This window comes from Homarus americanus, unplaced genomic scaffold (assembly GCF_018991925.1).
Source record: "Homarus americanus isolate GMGI-L3 unplaced genomic scaffold, GMGI_Hamer_2.0 scaffold59495, whole genome shotgun sequence".
NCBI lineage: Eukaryota > Metazoa > Arthropoda > Malacostraca > Decapoda > Nephropidae > Homarus > Homarus americanus.
The window spans coordinates 4,211,320-4,231,950 of record NW_024732415.1 but is presented as its reverse complement, the minus strand read 5'-3'; the positions used below and the strand labels follow the sequence as shown (position 1 = coordinate 4,231,950).

General features: G+C 40.0%; 1 protein-coding gene across 1 annotated transcript in view; it reads right to left on the bottom strand.

Moving 5' to 3' along the window:
- The window catches only part of LOC121868617 (retinal homeobox protein Rx-B-like), a 74,516-nt gene continuing 53,885 nt past the window's right edge, over positions 1-20,631 (bottom strand). The window contains exons 3-5 of the mRNA XM_042369437.1: positions 4,843-4,990; positions 2,782-2,955; positions 1-2,031 (exon numbers count right to left, since the gene is read on the bottom strand). Of these exons, the coding sequence (XP_042225371.1) occupies positions 1,901-2,031; positions 2,782-2,955; positions 4,843-4,990 (453 nt within the window). The 3' untranslated portion in view covers positions 1-1,900. The remainder of the gene's footprint in view (positions 2,032-2,781; positions 2,956-4,842; positions 4,991-20,631) is intronic.

The following is a 20,631-nucleotide window of genomic DNA, read 5'->3' as shown; positions in this document are numbered from 1 at the left end:
TGTGGTCCACAATATATTATTTTTTTAATTACATCCAATAAGAAATTTGTCCACGTCTAAATGAACAACATCTGACCATTAAATCTGAATATTTTTTTTAACATAGATTCTTATTTTGACACATTGAAATATAATAACAAAAGGTTTTCTCCCTTTGAGAGTGACATGTATTGTAGCGTCTTTCGGTAATCACAAAGGCTTTTTGGATAATTCCCGTTGATCAATTACAGATTTCATGACCAGTTACTGTTTTAATTCATTAATGCAGTTTCACGTGTCAACACAAACAGCTCCTGTTATACACTTAATTGACGCCACCATCACCAGGACGACATTGTTCAGTCATTCACAGACAGTGTCTCTCAGAAGTATTAGTTATTATATACAAATAAGTACACATTGACAGTTCCATCACAATTAGGCTTCTCATTGTTTTTTACGTCTGTGAGTGAATGTGTTTGTCTGTGTATTTCCTCCATCAACGGTTCAGTGTTGTTCTATCAAGCTGCGTTCACTGAATAACTGATCTGCTGGTGGACAGCACCTTCCAACACAAATAGGAGATACTGTGTGACTTTCAAGCACAAGGAAACATATGCGTGCCTTCCAAGCACAATGAACAGTTGCCTGGCTTCTGAAAAATGCACCTTCAACCTTCCGAACAAACGGAACTCACTGCCTGACTGAGAAATGTCCTTCCAAACACACGCTTTTGACTTACACAAAAGTGCCCCAGGTGGAGCCCACATTCATGTGGTCTTTAGGTATGCTTAACACTGCTGGACCTTGGCTGTCCGGTGCCGTTAAACAGCGACCAAACATACCGGATCTGTCTTGCCTACTGTACAAAGGCCAATGTCCTAGCTCTATAGCATCATATCTTCTACCCCTGACGCCATCCATCCTTGTAGTTAGTATCAAACCTCTTGCACTCGGTGTTATGCATCATTTCCAGCCCAAGGGATCATACCTCCTACCCCAGGTGTCATCCATCAAGGATCGTCACTTGCCATTAGGGTCCGCATTTCCTGCCTTTACTGTCTTGTATCTTGTCCTCCTGTATTTTCGTCCTTCAGCCACGGCACAACAAATAGTTCAGTCTTAATTCATTTTTTGATAAGTTTATTATTTAAACACTTGACTACCGATTTGGAGCAAAGCATATCTTTGGTAAAGTTCACTTTTCAATCTGAGCATTACGAGCACAATGACTGTTAAATGGTGGATATAGGACGAAGGTATTCAATTGTTGATGCCAGTTCTGTTGGTGTATTTTCTAATTGGTTTATGAAAACAGGAAATCTTATGTCACTGGATGGACGAGAAAGGTTCAGAATAGAAGATTGTAGAAGCGTGTAGTCCATATCTGTATGTCCTCTAGGAGTTGCTGTGGTGGTAATGTTCCTGGTGATGACAGTAAGGCTATATTTGGGTATTATATGTTGCCGTGGTGATGCTACTGGAGTGAAGGGGAAAAGTGAAGCTGTGGTGATTCCGCAAGTGGGGAAAGACAAATAGGGTGGTACTTTGTCCATCGTAGTGCTGTACTGCTGTTGAAGGATATGTGAAGGTGCTGCAGCCCTCTCTTGTGCTGCAGTTAAGGACGGGTTAGTCATTTACTCTGTCCTCCCTGGTTTTGATGTTGCAGGGAGGACAGCAAGATCACAGATGTCTCGCTGGCAGAGTGCCTGTCAGCAGGTGTACAAAACCTCTCGGCTCCTCTTGTTACCTCTCCCTCTGGTGTAGGGAGCTCAGAGGAACTTTTCATTACACCTGCAATTAGTAGCACGAGGACAATACATGGCCTCAATTTCTGGCAACAAGAGGCATGCCAGTGCACGTTAGGTGAGCATATTGGCAGCAGGTGTGTGAGGCGTGTGTTGGGGAACTTGGGTGCTCCTCACACTTGCCCTTGGTGGAGGGAATACTCGTGGGCACGCAGACGAAGGCTGGCCAAGGATGACCCCATGTAGGCCCCGGCGCTCATCTGGCCCGTCCCACCTACACCTCCGCCGTACGTCCCGCCCAGTCCTGTGGGAGAGGGAAGATTATTAGTGTTTATACGTGTAATAAGAATCATCTAGAATTGATTATAAGTGTATCATCGCTTCCTGGTCAATAAGTTATCGTATACCCTAAACCCTTCACTGGTGCTTTATGAAATATAAAAGATTTCCCCTGAGGTCCCTAACCCGTTGTTGAGTAACATCTCCATGATTTTTATGGAATATGATGAAGATAGAAAGAAAATTATAAAAGACCCTAGTGTGTTAAAGAGTGAATCTGTCAGATTTTCTATGCCTAGAGCTGTCATAGATTGTTTGATCCTCTATTTTAATTACTTTACGTCTGGTTTAGGTTGTCAGGAATAAAAAGTGAAATAGTTATCTCATTCACTTTGACGAGGGTCATAGAATAACGATAAAGTAATGTATTGGTTTTAATAAATGAAACTAAATACTGTATACCCTGTAATATATTTTATACAAATTTGATGATACAAAAATACCTTTTTACAGATTGTGGAACAGATAAGACGATATGATTTAACAACACTGATATGTATTCGTGTGTGTGTGTGTGTGATGGGTTAACTTAGAATAGGGTACTGTGGATAGATGAAGTACAGTAGATTAAATAAGATATGCTATATGAAATTGGGTTAGATCAAATAGAATCAGGTAATGTTAAATTAAGTTAGACGGAAACGTGTTAGAACATTTTTTTTCTAAGGATAAAACAACTTTATTTTATCAAAGCTGTGTGTATAAACGAACATACCTGGAGGTAGGGAGGTACACATAGGGGTCGGGGAGCTGGTGGGTGTGAAGTGAGATAGGTAGGGGGGTGTAGCACTTCCCACTCCCCCGCTAGAGCCCTTCCACGCCGCCACGCCTACGCCTACACCCACGCTGCCGTAGCCGCTGTAATCACACATGACCATACTGCCACTCCCTGCAAGTGTAGTTATCTTGTTGACATGGAACCAAAGACAACTACTGTATTATTATTATTATTATTATTATTATTATTATTATTATTATTATTATTATTATTATTATTATTATTATTATTATTATTACCACCACCATCGCAACTGTAGTGGTAGCAGCAGCAGTAAACCTAGTAGTTGTAGTAATAGTACCTGTAGTACCAGAAGTAGTAGTGGCAATGTTGTACGATTGTTAAGATCAGTATCCGTAATTGGTAATAGTAATCCTGAAACTAGGGGAGCTGCGTTTGAGCACAGTAGTCCTGATGGTGGTACTGTACTGTACTGTAGGAGCAGATCACACATCGCAGTTTTTCACTTATCAAGATGACTACAGTATTTTCAAATGGGCTTCAATATCTCCATTTTGTGATGAAACGTTTTCGTGTGTTTGAAGCTTATTTACTAACTCCCAGTTCCCGATTTGGCTTCCGGCACTGTTAGACGATTTCCCTATTTCAAAACGGTCGACTGCCAGGCTAAAAATTGAATCTTAAGTTAAACAATTCAGTTTTATTGTCGGTCTTCTGAAGGAAACAATCCTTGTTCTTCTGGTGTACTTCTAGAACCAATAATCTTTCGTTTCACACCGATCCTCTGCGTCGTTCTAGTTTGTGCCATGAGACTGTCGTTGATGTAACCATTAAAATTAATATTCACTCCTGAAAATTTAAACATCTATGTTTTAAAGTTAAGGGTTTTCGCTGCACCTGAGAGCTTTACATTAATTGGAGCAGCTCACAATACGCATCGTTGACTATTAATTGCGACTTTACTCATAAAATTAGCTTCCCATTCTGAGATAATGAGAGATAATGATGGTGAATATTGATTTTCATATTTGAACAGAAATCTTTAATAATATCTTGCATAAAACCACTCAGACAGCCCAGGTTCTGCTGAAGTACAGTACATGCATTTCGTAATTAATTTAGGCTCAATTGTTATGATTTGCCGCTTGGTTTACAATCGGTGTTTTGGACACTTCATTGTTTCGGTGGGTGCGCCTTACATTTTATTATACAAGAGTCTGACACCTTTCATTATACAGTACTTAATTAAGGTGCTGTTTATAACATATTTTACATTGCTCGAGTCACCTTATCTGTAAAGGTAATGGTAAGATCTTGGTATCTTGTAGAAGGGAAATGTTTACAGTTCTACATGTGCAATATATCCATTATTGACTGTTTTATAAAGTTGTTGGTGGCGATGTCAGTTGTTCATCAGCGTCTGACACAAGCAACAACTGAATTGGTCAGTCTCGCTTTTCTGTCCAGACATACATGCATCTTTTTAACCATTTTTAAAAGAAAGAAAGCTACGGAATTATTCAATCGGGAAATAGAGTAAATCATTAAACATTCAAACACAATTGATTTACGAAAGAACACAGCAAAATTGTTTTGTGGAACTGTTGTTTATAAGTCGATGGGTTATCCTCTTACCACCTGAAGCTACAGTGTTGAGTGTGTGATGCGACTAAGTTGGTTGATGTACCTAAACTCTTCCTGACCATTCATCCAGAGTCACTTAACTCCCGGGTGATCTGTACACCATCACCAGGACATGAACCCCGTCCTACCTGGCTCGTCTTTCCCGCCCATGCTGGCTCATCCCGTCACACAGGGCGCGACTTCATTATTGATTTGGAGTTAACCGTATTTGAGGGACTAGATTTATTATGCTTAAACTAAAGCTGATAATGAATCCCATTCTGAGATTACCGGTAATGGAAATGATTTACCCTAGTGTGTCCTGGGGCCCTGAAGGTGCTTTGAGATGTACAGTAGTCGTTTGAAGGATGAGGTCTTTGGGATTATTGGTCACTAAGGAGCAGGGCGACTCACCTGAGGGCCGGGGAGCGAGGGGCTGCTCGACAGGGCCTGTGGAGGAGGGAGCGGAGGGCGTGGTGTCGGTAGGACGGAAGGAGCTGCGCTGCGCCAGAACGCTCCGCTCGTTGCGCCGGAACTTGGCTCTGCGATTCTGGAACCACACCTGCCGGAGGGAAACTGATATGAGTTCGAGATTCTACTTCAATGGGTATTATATTAAAAGATGACCGTCAAGGGGAAAAGCCTTAAGTTCCAGAATGTCCACAGAAGGTGATAGTTTATCCAGAGATGACCCACATGGGGAAGGTGCGGTAGTTCAGGTGTGTAGTAGAAGGGAAGGTTTGATATAAATGGCAAATAGAGGGAAAGTGGCTGTCCAGTGCCTTCTGAATAGGTTAGTGTGTTCAGTGTTGATGGTCAAGGGGGAGATGTGTTAAGGACCAATTTCTGATGAGGTTACTGTAATCTAACCTGTCTCATAAAGAGGTAATTCTCTTATATTGCATAAACAAATCTCTTATCTATCCGTCGGGTAACTTCAAACCTCTTCTGCATTTGTTAGGAATAGATCAAAAGGTAGAGAGACCTTAAAGAAGAGAAATAAAAGACAGATTGATGAAGTATAGAAGGAAAGGGATGATATAATAGTTAGAAATGCTGTACGTAGTCATTTCGTTTAGTAGCTTAAGCAGAAAACAAACTGAATCTTTAAGTTTTGATTCACTTTCTTGAAACAATGTTTACCGTAGTTCTCGATATTATTATTATTGTTGTTATTATTTGTTTTTATTATTACATCTGTTGTAATCCATTAGTCGCTGGTAAGCCTATTTGCCCTTCGAGCATTATAGAGGCCGACATTCCCAAGTTAATGCATCACTTCTCCACCATTCAGTCTCCCATGACATTTGACCACTGTAAATGATCATAAGAGCATAAGAACATAAGAAAATAAGGAGTCTGCAATAGGCCGGTTGGCCTGTGCATGGCAGCTCCTGTCGAGAGTTACTACCACTCTCTATCATCCATGAATCTATCTAGCCTCCTTTTGAAACTTTCCAGAGTTCCCGCACTTACTACAAAGTTGCTAAGCTTGTTCCACTCGTCCACCACCCTATTTGTGAACCAGTTTCTTCCTATCTCCTCCTAAACCTAAACTTATCCAACTTGAATCCGTTGCTCCGAGTCCTATCCTGCTCGGATATTATAAGAACTTTATCTATAACCCCTTTATTGATTCCTTTCACCCACTTAAATACTTCTATCATATCTCCCCGCACTCTTCGTCTTTCTAGGGAATGCAAGTTAAGTTTCTTTAACCTATCCTGATATGGAAGGTTTCTAAGTCCCGGAATCATTTTTGTCATTCTTCGCTGCATCGACTCTAGTGAATTTATATCCATTCTATAATAGGGGCACCAGAACTGAACCGCATCACTGTTTAAGACCTGCACTATACACTATTAAGGTATCATTGCACAGAGTCCCAAATATATACAGTATATAATTTGAGTTAGTTGACCGATGACACCATAAACTTCCTAAAAGGACAAAACAAAGGTGTTAAGGTGTACAGTATTGGACTAAGGTGTTGTACTGTACAAGTCTGCCAAGTTTCAAATTAGATAGACCAGGAGTGCAGGAGTTACGATTAATTGTTAATTGTTTGTAAGAAGAAAGGAAAAAAGAAGAAAAGGAAAAACAATTTGTCTTCCTCCTTGTGGGGAAAACATAAATATTCACTTTGACTTTCAATAAATTGTCGTAGCTCGTATCTCTCACAACTTGTGCACTGTCAGGGCAGTATGTGGAACAAATACTAGATAATTCATCTTCACTCAGAGAATGATAGTGGAAGTGTCTCCCTCCCTACCGAGACGGTGGACACAGGAATACTATACAGTACTGCTATATTTTAGAATAACAACACACAAGATAATTAGGAACAATGGTGAGACCCACACACGGGCTTCCCTCACCTGATAAAGCCATTACTACAGGTAATGGTCGCTGGGTAAACAAGGTACAGTACTGTACATAATAAAGTATAGTGATATGTACAGGTAACAGTGAAGTGTGCGTCGTGGGAGGGGGCCACCTGCCAGGGTGTTGGAGTGGGGTAGTGATAGGAATGGGGATCAGGGAGGTGGTGTGTTGGTTATCATAGGTGTTTGGGGATCTTAGGAGTTTTGGGGGATCTGAAGGGTTTGGGGAGGTGAAGGGTGGGTGTTGACCATGTTAGGGATGGGGATAGTAGTTTGGGGGGATGGGGGAGGTTTACAGTTGGGCCACCCTGGCAAGTTGGTGATTCACACCTCTATATATAATGACAGTGATCATCCTCACCGTGACCACCACGCTACGACTGAAAGTACCGGAGGGGGGGGGGGAGAAGGAAGGGAAGGGGATGTGACAGGAAGATGGGGGGGGATGTAAAAGAAAGGGAAGGGTGTAGAAGTGAGGGGAGGAGGTAGGAGGGAAGGGAAGGAAGGGTAGCGGAAAGGAGGAGGGGAGAGGAGAATGAAGGTGGGAGAGAGAGAGGATGGGGGAAGACTGAAGGGGAGGGAGAGGTGGAGGGGCGAGAGAGAATTATGCGACATCTGTTTCTGATTTCTCTATTGGTGTTTTGGGCGCGGCGGAAATTCTCACTAGTTTTGCTTATTTTGTAAGATGTGTCTTGGTAGTTAAAAAGGTTTGATCACACGTAATCTCAGTAAAACATTTCCATGACCATGGTTGTTTACTGGGACCAACCAGGTTTTGTTTTAGTTTTTTGCTATGAAATAAACTACAAAAAAGGAAAACAATTATGTTGTGGAAACACAAGTAATTTGGTTGGGGAGCTCCAAGCTATGCAGGCGGCAACCAAAATACCTGGGGCAGGGTGGAGCCACGCTCATCAGAAGAGCCAGCTCGTTCCGCCTGTCACTTCTCATTGGCCGACGAGACATCAACGTGTGACGTCACCGCATAGCTGGGCGTCTGATTGGCTCGCGACCAACGCAACATGACAGCCGCGAAACGTTGTGTGCGGCCAGAAAGTTTAACGAATTTATTATGCCGGGACTCAATGTGCTTTATATATAATCCACCGTGCCTGAATACGTATGGAATATAACATTAATAGTAAGTATTAGTGTAATATAGCAATTTGAAATGGACGTGATGGATTTGTTGGTAAACAAAGAAGCGAAAATTTTGAGAGGGAAGGAGATGGTCGGCTCGGCTGATGGCTTTCAAAAGGTACGCTCATTACCATCACTCTGAGGCCACGATGACATGTGTGTGTGTCGCCTCCTCTCCCCTACTCCCAAACACTCCTGCACTACACACTGTACACTTCCCCACCTTCCTGCACTACCTGTTATCGTTTCGTGTTGTGTGATTTACCTCTCCGTCAATTTTAGGGAAGCAGTATTATTATCACCAACGCTGTGTGTATTCGTGTGTGTGTCTGATGTTAACCACATCTAGTTGACGAAAATAGGGTTCAAACTATCGTACTCGAAGGATTAAGTCATCGTAATAAGGGTTAAACTACTCGTATCATACTCAAAGGACTAAGACATGGTAATCCAGGGGCTATGATACGTCTGTGCTTTCTCGGGATCACAAGGTCAGAGGTCAAGGTCACTTGTTGAGAAATTGGTCAAGGAATCTTCCACGGATTTTGCGTCTTTTGAACTTTTTGAAATGTAGACCAATTAACATATGGGTGAATAACAGGCTATATCTGAGTAATTCTGATGGTTTGAGTCTGTAGAGATGAGTAATTGATTATGTAATGAAATAAAATAACCTAAGCCAATAATTCCCGGGACGCGACGAACATATTAGCTGTAGTTTTGATGTCATAGAGGGATCCAGCCTTCCATCTTTGTTAACATGGATATATTGGACATATTGTACTTTAATATACAGTAATGAACAATATTCTTTCTGCTCTTGTACGTTATTGACAAGTAATCGCGCATTATTTGAGCTTAGTCTTTTAAGCCTTATTTTAATTCGGCGACATATGACCTAAGCTGTTGCGTCGCCACAATCAATCAATCGCCACTGGTATTCCTCATAGATACGTCAGGGTTACAACATAAACGGCTATTGATATACAAGAACAAATGTAAATACTGTACGTAGATATCAGAATCGTCAATCCCACCTTATCAATATGACCCTTAAATTGATGACATATTGCTAGAAGTATCCAGGGAACTTGGCCTTTAACTGTACTCATTACTTGACATGTTATTAATACTCTCTAAGGAAATGTACGAATGTGGAAGCAAGATACTAATATTAATACAGTAGTGTTCTTAGCTGCAACTGGTATATTAATATGAATAACATGTACAGTACTCGATGGTATGGTTGTGTCAGGCTGTGTGTTTGTTTACGTTATATTATGCTACGTCAATATATATGTGTGTGTGTGTGTGTGTGTGTGTGTGTGTTAATTTTTTATTATGGTATGGCAGTGACCAGTCTGTTTGTGTTAAGAAATAGTGGTGTCAGTCTGTGTTAAGAAATAGTGGTGTCAGTCTGTTATATAAAGGAATAGTGGTGTCAGTCTGTTTATATGACAGAATAGTGGTGTCAGTCTGTTACATAGAGGAATAGTGGTGTCAGTCTGTTACATAAAGGAATAGTGGTGTCAGTCTGTTTATATGACAGAATAGTGGTGTCAGTCTGTTACATAAAGGAATAGTGGTGTCAGTCTGTTTATATGACAGAATAGTGGTGTCAGTCTGTTACATAAAGGAATAGTGGTGTCAGTCTGTTTATATGACAGAATAGTGGTGTCACTCTGTTTATATGACGGAATATTGGTGTGAGAGTTTATATTTACATTATGGCGAGAGCTTCAGTTCGGTTACATTTGTTATGGTGTGTCAGTGTCATTCTGTTTGTGTGTTTGTATTATGGTATGGCGGTGTGACGGGGTTGAAATGTTATTATAAAGCTCTGTTTATTACTGTACATAACATCTAATATAAACCACTACAGTATAGGAAAATTTGGTTAAGATGTTAAAGATAGGGATTTATTTCAACTGTACAAGCTAAATATCACTGAGCTTATAAAATACTTACCCGTTGGTTTATTTAATTTATAAATTAAAAACAAAATCTTTACAACTTAAACATAATTTAAAATTATTGTGTGTTTTATGAGGTTTAATGTTAATTAATTTGTTACGTTTTATTTAAAAAATTTATTTTATTTTATTTCTATTTTTTAATCATCCTTCCTAAGTTTGCCTGTACAGTACCTCGCAGCAAGACCCGTGTGTTTATCTTCCGGCGTTCCTCGCCCGTGTGCCACACTTTCCCACCGGAGGTCTGTTGCTGATCCAGTCCTTTCAATGATGTCACCTCTCCCTTCCTCGTAAACTCTTGGGTAGGGATGTAGTTAAAAGTCTCATCAGAACTACAGTATTCATTTTTTATTACAGTAATACCGTGTTTATATGTTTGTTTTGTAATCAGTAACATAATGATTGTTCACTGACCAAAAGTAGTCACTTAAGTTTTTTCCACACATGTACACCCACTATAAAATTATTCGGCACCCGTGTCATATTGTATCACGCCGTAAGGGTGCCCAATAAATTTTTATAGTGGGTGTACACACGAGGAAGAAGCCCCTCTGGTAGTCAGATGTCTTTTAGTTTGACCATAGCTGTCATGGGGACGTGTTCACTGTGTCCTGAGAGCGTACACTGGCCAGTATATGCAGCATGTTGACTCACTAACCACCACAATACCTGGGCGGCTTATATATAGTTTTTGTCTGACGAAAATTAAGAGTAGTCTACATATTTTTTTGCCATCGAGTATAATAAAGTGTCGTTTAGATACAGGTCATAATTTTTATCACCGGCCATAGAGTCGTTCACATGCCGGTACGTATATTTTTTTTGTCCGCGGCCAAAATAGTCAGTCGTTTTCATACCAGTTTTTTCTCGTCCCTTGCCAAATTTAAGAGTCGTTTACATAATTTCTGTCACTTAACCAAACAAAGACTCGCTTTACGTGTTCTAACTAGCCAAATTAATACGATGTTCACTGCAGGAGTTAATAGTATTTAATTTAATCAACTAATTCTTACTCATTAAATATAGATGAAAAATTAGCATCAGATCTGTTTAAGGGTATTTAGAGGTTAAAACACCATAATTGATGACTGTTACCACACGGAAATTACTGTACCTGTCTTGCTACCTGAAAATTAAACACCCCAGCTTACAATATTTCACCTAAAGATTAATCACCTCAGTTTATTTCACCTGAAAATTAGCCACCCTAACGCTAACATACCATAGTATAACCTAACCAAACCGAACCAAACCAAACCCAGCCTACCGCTTAACCAAACCCCCTCTCTAGGTAACTATAGGGTGAAATAAGCTGAGGGTGTTTAATCGTCAGGTGACTCGTTGAATCCAAATCGGAAAATGTATTTAAGATTGAAGCCACAACAAGCAATGACATTTCCGTGACTAAACGACTTGCATGTGTCAGATTAATGGTGGCCATCCAACCTGCGCCTCACTGCATTAATATCACGGTCTGGATTATCTTATATATTATATTAGTAATGGCAGGAAAATTATCATGATTATTGGAGGATTTTTTATTTTTTTGTCCTGGGGGAAAATTGTTTAATATTGGAGGAAAATTATGTTGTTTGGAGGAAAGTTATGTTGTTGGAAGAAAATTATGGTAATCATTGGAGGAAATTTTTTGTCATGGAGGAAAATTATTTTGTTTGGAGGAAAACTGTTTGTCACGGAGGAAAATTATGTTAAATAATGGAGGAAAATTTTTTGTCATGGGGGTAAATTGTGGTATTAATCACTGGAGGAAAGTCACATTAGCTGGAGGAAAACTATATTCATCACTAGAGGCATAAAATGTTAGCTATTGGAGGAAAATTATATTAAAACGATTTTTTTTACTTAATATCTTAGAAAATTACCAAAAGAGAATAGTTTTTAAGGGGAAAATTATGTTACTACAGGTAAATTACAGTAGTGGAGGAAAAGAAGAGTTTTAGTTACCGACGGGAAATTATTTATTGATTGAGGAAAATTATATTATTGGTAGAGGAAAAGTATATTAATTACTGAGAAATTATATTGGAGGAAAATAATATTAGTTATTTGCTAGAGGAAAATCATATTGGTTATATTGCAGTACTCCTTCTACTAAAGGAAATTATATTATAAGTTGTAGGATAATTATGTAGGTTTCAGGAAAAATATTATATTAGTAAAGGAATATTAGTTAATGTGCTAAAAAAAATAATATATATATGTCTTTGAATCTATTTGTCACACCCCCGCGGCCGTGTGTGTTTATTGAGGTGGGGGTGGACAGGTTCATTGCGAAACGCCCAGTACCACAGGTGGGCCCGTTCACTTTTACACCTCTTGTGTGTTAGGTCAGGCGGTTGCGCACCTCACTTATGGTACCTAACCGATCTGGGGTACACGCAGACATAGATATATTTGTAGAGTAAAATTCAACTGATCAAGTGTGGGAAATTATGTTATTTGCAGAGAAAGTTTTTATGAGTTCACTGGGGGAAAATTATTTGAATTACCGTAGGAAATTAGTACAGTATTATAAATTGACATTATTTTAAGTATTGTAGAAAATATTTGGAAACCCCAAATTATTGTATAGATTTAAAGTTGTTGTTATAGTGATGTTGTAGAGGTTTTAATTCCTAATTTTCAAGTTTTAATGTCTTGATAATAAGGTTAATATTTTGCGAATTGTTTTAAAGTAACGTCAATTTTGGCTACTTGACAAGTTCTCTCTCTGTCTGTTGGTCAGGGCGACGTGTGACGCAGCTTAACATTGATCGTAAACAGTCTCAACACGGGTTGGTCAGATAGTTCTCTCAGCCAATCAATCAACACTGGTATTCATAGAGCTATCTGACGCAGGTAAAATCGTATCGTCTGGTACGGTTCGTGACCAGCGACGTCTCCAAGTCCGTAAATTTAGCCCCGGGAGCACCTGCCGCTCACCCTCGGGGCCTCGGCTCAGGTACGCCAATAACCCGTTGGAGACGCGGCCCGGCGGCACTCACCAAAAAGGAATTTACAGACTTTCTTGTTAATTGTAAAGAGGGTTGTGGTCCTCTGCCTTGACCGGTGTCAGCTTTCTGCATACCTTTAAGCAGTAGTGTCAGCTCAGTGACTTCAATCGTTATTCAGACTGTCGTGTTAGCTATCTGCTGGCCTCAAACGATGTGCCAGCTCTGTGGTTAGTTGGGTGGTTGTGTCATTTCTGTGGTTAGTCAGTTGGTAGTGTCAGCTCTCAGCCATTAGTCTGGTCAATGACGTCAACGGTTAGTCATACTGGTTCGTCAGTTGTGTGAGGTCTGCTGTCTTAGATGGTAGAATCAGCATTCTGCGGTTTCCTAAGCGGTGGGTTATCAGATGGTCCTGTCAGCTTTTTGTGGGTCATCAAACGGTTGTGTCAGCTCCGTGGTTACTCTGACAATAACGTCAGCTGTCAGACGATAGTGTCAACTTTTTGTGTATCGTTGTTTCAGCCTTGTTGTTAGTCAGATGGTAGTGTCAGTCATACAAAAGTGTCAGCTTGTGTCCCATCAACAGGTAATGTAAACTCTGTAACCCGTCATTCAAGAGTGTCAGCTGTAATCCGTTGTCCATTTGTGTCAGCTCGTGGTGACCTGTGATGCAGTACTGTCAGCTTTGTGTGACCAATCATATAGTAATATCAACCTCTTTAAAGAACTGCTGAAAATCTGTTGAAATTCTAGTGAGACCTACCATACTTAAATGCGTTTCTCTCACTGTCAGGTAAGGCCTAAAAATATAAACTTACGATCATCTGAGAATTGGGTCCCATGTTTCTACGAGTCGTGTTCCATATTGAGCTTTGGTTAAGGTGAGGGGAGCCGTTCAGACGAGGGGCAGATATTCAGTGCCTTTGATGTTTCTTAAGTTCGAGTGCCTTCCAAACACATGTTTTTTGTATATGTGTCTCGTACAACAAATATTTCCGTCGTTGCATTGTTTATTTGTGTTGTTTTGTGTTTCTTTCGTTTTAAAGCTGTTTTGTCTGTAAAATTGGGAAAAGTCAGTCCAATTTCTGGCTTTTCTGACTTGTTAGAAATGTTGTTCCATTTCCCGCGTTTGGAAATTTTCAAGAATGGCTTCAGTAGTCTTGTTTTGTGAATCAGTCATATTTCCTTAACTGGCTAATACATATTTGAAATGCATACCATTACACACAACAAGAGAATCATGTTGTCTGCTCACTACTCTTGGTATGGCGTTTTATTGTACATTCTCTTTTAAATTGTATATTTATCTCCCACAACAAGATAGTTTTCCCCTCCTGTAATTTACTCCGTCTCTTTATTTAATAGATTTATGTCGTCTTATTATATATCCCACAAGACAAATTACTTTATCCGTCGTTACAAAATATAATTATATCATGCCACCGTATATTTATGTCATTTTATTATATATAATTACCCCACGCGTGAGCATAATTTTCCCAGTCGTTTTATAAAGCATTTATTCCGCACGACAAGTTTACTTCTCCGGGTACGACAACTCACACACACAAAGGTACGATCATAAAGCAGCTGATCAAAGTGTTTGTCGTGCTCCACTTGGCGCGCTACGGCTGTAAACTCCGCCCCACTGCATTATGGTGGGAAAAATTGTCGGTGTAAAGATGTTGATTCGGTGTGGCCCTGCGCGTCACCGTGTAGAAAGATGGTCTGAGTTACGAGAGACGATGAGAAGGAGGAGGAGGAGGAGATGTAAGTGGGCGTGAGGGAAAGGGGTATAGGTGAGAGGGGGCAGTTTGGAGGTTTCTTCCTATGTAGGGGTTAGTATGAATATTAGATGACTGTTTGAGGGGTTACTTTTTAACGTCTGAAGGAAGGAGTAGGTTGCTTGAAATTATCAGGGCAGGTGTCGATACGTTGAGGTTCTTCACATCAGGGTGAGGAGATGATATGAGTTACGGGGGAGGTCTGAGGGGGTAGTTGTTTACTCCTGGAGGGGAAAGTTTATTTTAAATTTTCTCAGTAATGATTAGGTTCGGTGTGGCATCCTGCTCCTTACTGAGTTGCAAGGTGGTGTGACTTATGGTGTGTTGTAGGGGAGGTAGACGCTTTAAGTGTAGGGTAGTGAGACGTCTATTTTTTTCTCTTTTAAGTTTTGTATTAATCCATGTGTCCCGAATTCAACATCACACACACACACACACACACACACCGTCGTTCCTTCAGTATGACTGGTGTAATGGGTATGTTCTGTTATGGTGTGCCTCTGGAGTACCAACAGTCACGGCACTTGTTGGAACATGTGTGTTTTGGAGCGTTAACTAACTCAGATCTCTCAGTCAGTTGCGTAAATAGATATCCTTTAATGGGGTTACCAACCTCCATCTATCTGAATATGATTACATACAGTGTGTGTGTGTGTGTGTGTGTGTGTGTGTGTGTTGACTTGTTTTAAGCTGAGCCTTAATTTTACTATTTCTCCTTCAGTTATTGCAGTACAGCGTGTCCACCGTAATATATTTACTTTTTTTATAGCAGATAAATTATATGACTAGCTTGTCATTTCAATGTTTTTACTTTCGGGAGAGAATAATAACGATCCTCATTCACCTGTACTCAATACATCGCCTCGACTTGGTGTAATATCGCGATGACTAATTATGAAATGATAACTTTAGAGAGCGGATGATTTTCCTTTTATTTCTCATTTTTCTTCTTTTCATTATATTAATTTCAGCCTTTTCGGTGTATACTGTAGACACAAGGACCCCAACAAAATATGAAACTACGCAAAACTAAGACTAAGCAGCCAAGCTTAGTAAATTTTTGGGTCATATCTGAAAACCTGAAGACATCAAGTGGTAATAAAGTGGATCGTTATTTCTGAAAACCGTAAAATAGTAGTACTTTATATAGCCCTATTAGTAATTGCTCCAGCTGTTAAGTTTCTAGAATTAGTGGCCAGATATACGGACAGCACAACACTGGCTAAGCTATATTATTGTTGCCACAGTGTTGGTTAGGGTAGTATGATTTGGACTACCATGTTTAGATATCCCAGTCATCTTCAAGTAGAGGGGATCTTAATGTTACCACTGTGTGTGTATGTCCGTTCACCATCTTGAGAAAATCGTCAGGTTGAAAAAAAAAATCTGGGTGTATCAGCATGAACTTATGCTTTCATTCATTACATAAGAAAGAGTCTGATGATCTCAATGGAATTTCATATACTGTACTCGCTTATAGCATTGACGTCACTGCTTAGAATATCTTTACTGTATTTTCTAAAAGTAGTTTGCCAGAGTCATGGCTCAGAGGATTTTTAGAAGTTTTGTCGAGGTATACTGTACTGTACGATATGTCATGTACGTACAGTGTTTATCCTCTTTCCGAACAAGAAACAAATTAGTGAAATTCCCTTGAAAATATTTACACGAAGTTGAAGATCTTATTTAACTCTTTTAATTAGTAAACGTCAAGAGGCTTAATATGTTACACTTCATTGGTGGACGAGTCATCACGGCCAAGCTTCCTACACCACAATGACTGTCGTTCACGAGGTCAAATCTGTTCATCTGAGAGGATCTTATCTGTAAGTTTTACGACACCAGTGATTAAAGACTTGGGTAGTGCACGACTAGAGATGTCTTTAAGTAACAAGATATTGCATAATAAAAGTGGTTGAGCTATTATTTCACTACAGCTATGTTTTTGTAAGTACTGTATATATCTTTCCCGATAATGATGATGTTGATGATTTCACTACCGCATATAAACGACATAATATGAACTTTTATTCGCACCCTGTCAAACGGTAGAAACAGCTTATTATTATTATTATTATTATTATTATTATTATTATTATTATTATTATTATTGTGGTTGTTGTTGTTATTGTAAGCTGATTTTATTATTACATTATTATTATTATCATCTGGATTTTACTGTGTTTAGCTCGTCTGACACTTAGGGAACAGATACACTAGTTTTGTTATTCTAATATGAATATAACACACACACACACACACACACACACACACACACACACACTATAAAAACAAAGCAAAAACTGGTAGTGAAGAAAGTGGAAACAGGCGCCGTCGTTGTGAGAGTGAGTGGGGGAAGGAACAGAGAGAGAGAGAGTTGGAGAGATGGAAGGGAAGGAAGAAGAGAGAAAGACAGAGGAAGAGGAGTAAGAGAGGGGAATTAGAAAGAGGGAGAGAGAGAGAGAGATAGAAAGAACGAAAGAAAACGGTGGAACGCTGAAAGAGAGAGAGGTGTCGTAAGAGGAGCTTTACACACACTGTTGTTGTAGTCAGGAGTTCACTATAATGAACTGGTCACCATAATGAGATGGTCACTATAGTCAAGTGACGACCATAATGCAGAGGCCACTAATCAGATGGTTGGCCACATAGTCAATTGACCGCCTTAATGAGATGACCACTATAGTCAGGTAGTAACTATAATGAAGGGGCCACTACAGTCTAGTGTATTGTGTACCGGGGGGGGATGTCTTGTTGCAGTAGTCTATGTCTTATGTTATTTGCGAGGATCACTTCACCAGAATTCTAGGGGTGACCACGACAGTCATCACCAGTCCGTCTTATCACTATACAGTATCCCCCATTCTCTCTCTTAACCTCTTATCTATACTCCCCTGTTTTCCCCCATTGTTCATTATCTCCCTCTACCCATCACCGAAATACACGAAAAAAATGAAAAATAAAGTAGAATAAGCAATTTTATCTTCACAATTTTGTAGTAATGATATCAAGAAAGTGTTTCTCTTCATGATGTGCTTTTGTTTTTAGTTGAGTATTTCCAGTAAGATGCTGGAGCTGTCAGGGTTGTTAAGCATCATTCACCAAGTTTATCATCTCTCGCTTTATCAGTTATATGGGTTTTACTATTCATTACATGTTACTGCATTTCTGTCGTTAACTACAGTTTTTGTCTTCTATGTTTAATGATTTGCTTCACATATATTAAGTCCTGGTGAAGTTCCTCAAACCTTTGTTTTTACGAGAATCTTACAAATCAAAACAAATAATTGTCAGTGTTAGTTGGGACGTTTTTCTACAACCCAACGTCACACATTAACAGCACTAGTCTGTAATGTTAGGCGGCAGACACCAAGAACAAACGCAGACTTTCTTCATAATCTGTTCATTCACAGTGCTGCAATATCCCCATAAATCACTGGCTGCAATGCTCGCTCGTGTTCATACATACAGTTGATTCCTGGATGTTGCTGTATGATGATTGATTAATTATTGAAGGATGATTTTTGTTAGTGCAGTATAGTTCCGTAACGACAGTCGATATATAATGTTCATCAGGACAATTAAGATTTATCTTATGTTCTTCAGAAAGTTCTGACTCTTTTTTGTTCTTTGCGATATGTAAATTTGTCATTTTCTTATTTTGAAAAGAATATTTTCTATGTTATTAAGTTCTGAAAAAACCAAAGACATCTTCCTTTTATTCCGAAATTGTAAGCTTAATGTTTTTGTTATATTTTTAAGAGACAACATATTTACATTAATTTCATGATCATGGAAAAACACGAAACATTATACACAGTGACACTAACAGTAACGTAAGAAACTTCCTCGAGAATTTTTAAATATAACTTAAAGTAAGTTTTTATTAAATTTCTTTATGCCAGGTGTGATATCCCTAGTGTCTGGGGGCAGATTTCTGCTCTTAAGATCTTTTTTTTCTTCGGCGTAGTGAGGAGGCCGCCCTCTTCCGTCCCCTCCCCTTCCCATCCTCCATCCTCCCTATTTTGTCTCATTTCTTCTCTACTCCACCCTGTTATGTCTCGTTCCTTCCCTGTTCCCCCCTGTTGTGTTTTGTTCCATTCCGTTACGCTACTCACCTTGTCCTGCCCCGTTCCCCCGTCCCCGTCTCTTTCTTGACCCTACTCCGTTTCGCCCTGTCTACCCCGTTCCGCTCCTATCCCTCTTGTCTGGCCTCGTTCCGTACCGTCTCGTCCTTGCTGTGCCCCGTCCCAACCTGTCTCATTTTCTAGTCCGTCCCCACCTACCCTCCACACCCCTCCCTGACCCCACCACCACCTACCCTCCACACCCCTCCCTGACCCCACCACCACCTACCCCACATCTCTTCCTGATCCACCCACCCACCACTTACCTCCTACATCACTCCCTGACCCAACCACCACTTACCCCTTACACCTTTCCCTGATCCAACTACCACCTACCCCAACACCTCTCCCTGACCTTACCGCCATCTACCCTTCACCCTCCACACTCTTCCACAGCACTACCGCCACATCCCTTCCAGACTCTACCACCACCTACCCTCCACATCCCTCCCTGTCCATACCACCACCTACCCCCTACATCACTTCCCTGGCACCACTTCACCTACCCCCAACACCCCCTCCCGCCCCTCCCCGCCACTTGATGTGTGCCACGGTGACACCTGGTCATTTTTTGTCCTCTCCCACCCCTCCTCCTCCCCTCCGCCACCCAGACTATCGCCCCAACAACTAAATCTTGGGACACATTCACATTTTTAGAATTTTTATGTCGGGGTTTGTGATCTACATGCTTTTTTGTGTGTCAGTTAGCGTTGGGGCGGGTCGGTAAGGTGTTCCCTGCTATTATTATTATTATTATTTACTTTTTTTTACTACACACTTGTAATATAACTGGCCATTTATTTATGCATTTTTGGGACAAGGGTAAATATGGAATACTGTTTTCGGAACATTTTCTTACCATTGTTTAGTTCTAGTCTTGTGTTGAAATTTATACTGAGTTTTTCTGAATTACTTTTTGTGGCATTTATTCATACTTCTTGGCCATATAGTCCTTGTGTTGCTGTTTGTAGTACAGTTTGTCACTCCACTGGACTATCTTACTTGAAACATTAATGGCTGATGTCATTATGTGCAACTGTCTTGTTACTTAGGTTCATATAGTTCATTATAATTCAGTTCTTAAACGTAAATATTATCGTGTATAAAATCTTAAACTCAGATCAGCATAAGGGTTTTTTTTATAGCAATTTGCAACATCAGTTTACAATCATGACCTGACCGATACAACGAGACGAATTAGTACACAGTAACAACTTGTTTTGAAAGGCGAACGTATTTATCATTTCTAACCTTATATTACTCCTGTATCACCCACATAGCCACAAGGTCTAACATATTGTATCACCCACACAGCCACAAGGTCTAACATATTGTATCACTCACACAGCCACAAGGTCTAAACAGTGCATGTCAACATTACTGACACACCTCACCGCCACTCCCGTCACTCTAACTCCCTCACTCACCCAACACAACTGCACTGTTATATGAAGTGTGTCCCATATTTTTAAAACATGACCCATCATTTCACTCTCCCACGAGTCTTTTAAGCACTTGTGAGCGTCTGTTGATGTTTACAGTTGCTACGTATTCCTCACGACTGTCTCAAGGTGTTGATATTTTTCTTAACATGAAGTAGTTCCCTGAATGGTAACATTTGTTAAACAAGACCTAATCCTTTATTTCCCCCAATTGACGCTTCTATTGTAGATGTCACTAGTTAACCTGTATAGATATATTCACAAGTTTACTCCCTCTGGTAATTTACTGTAATTAACTTATTTGTCTTTTAAGTGTAAATACAAGTGCCCCTTTTAAGTACCTGTTTCATTCTTATGCGTTACTTTACACAGGACACTTACAAACATTTATTGGTACCTGAA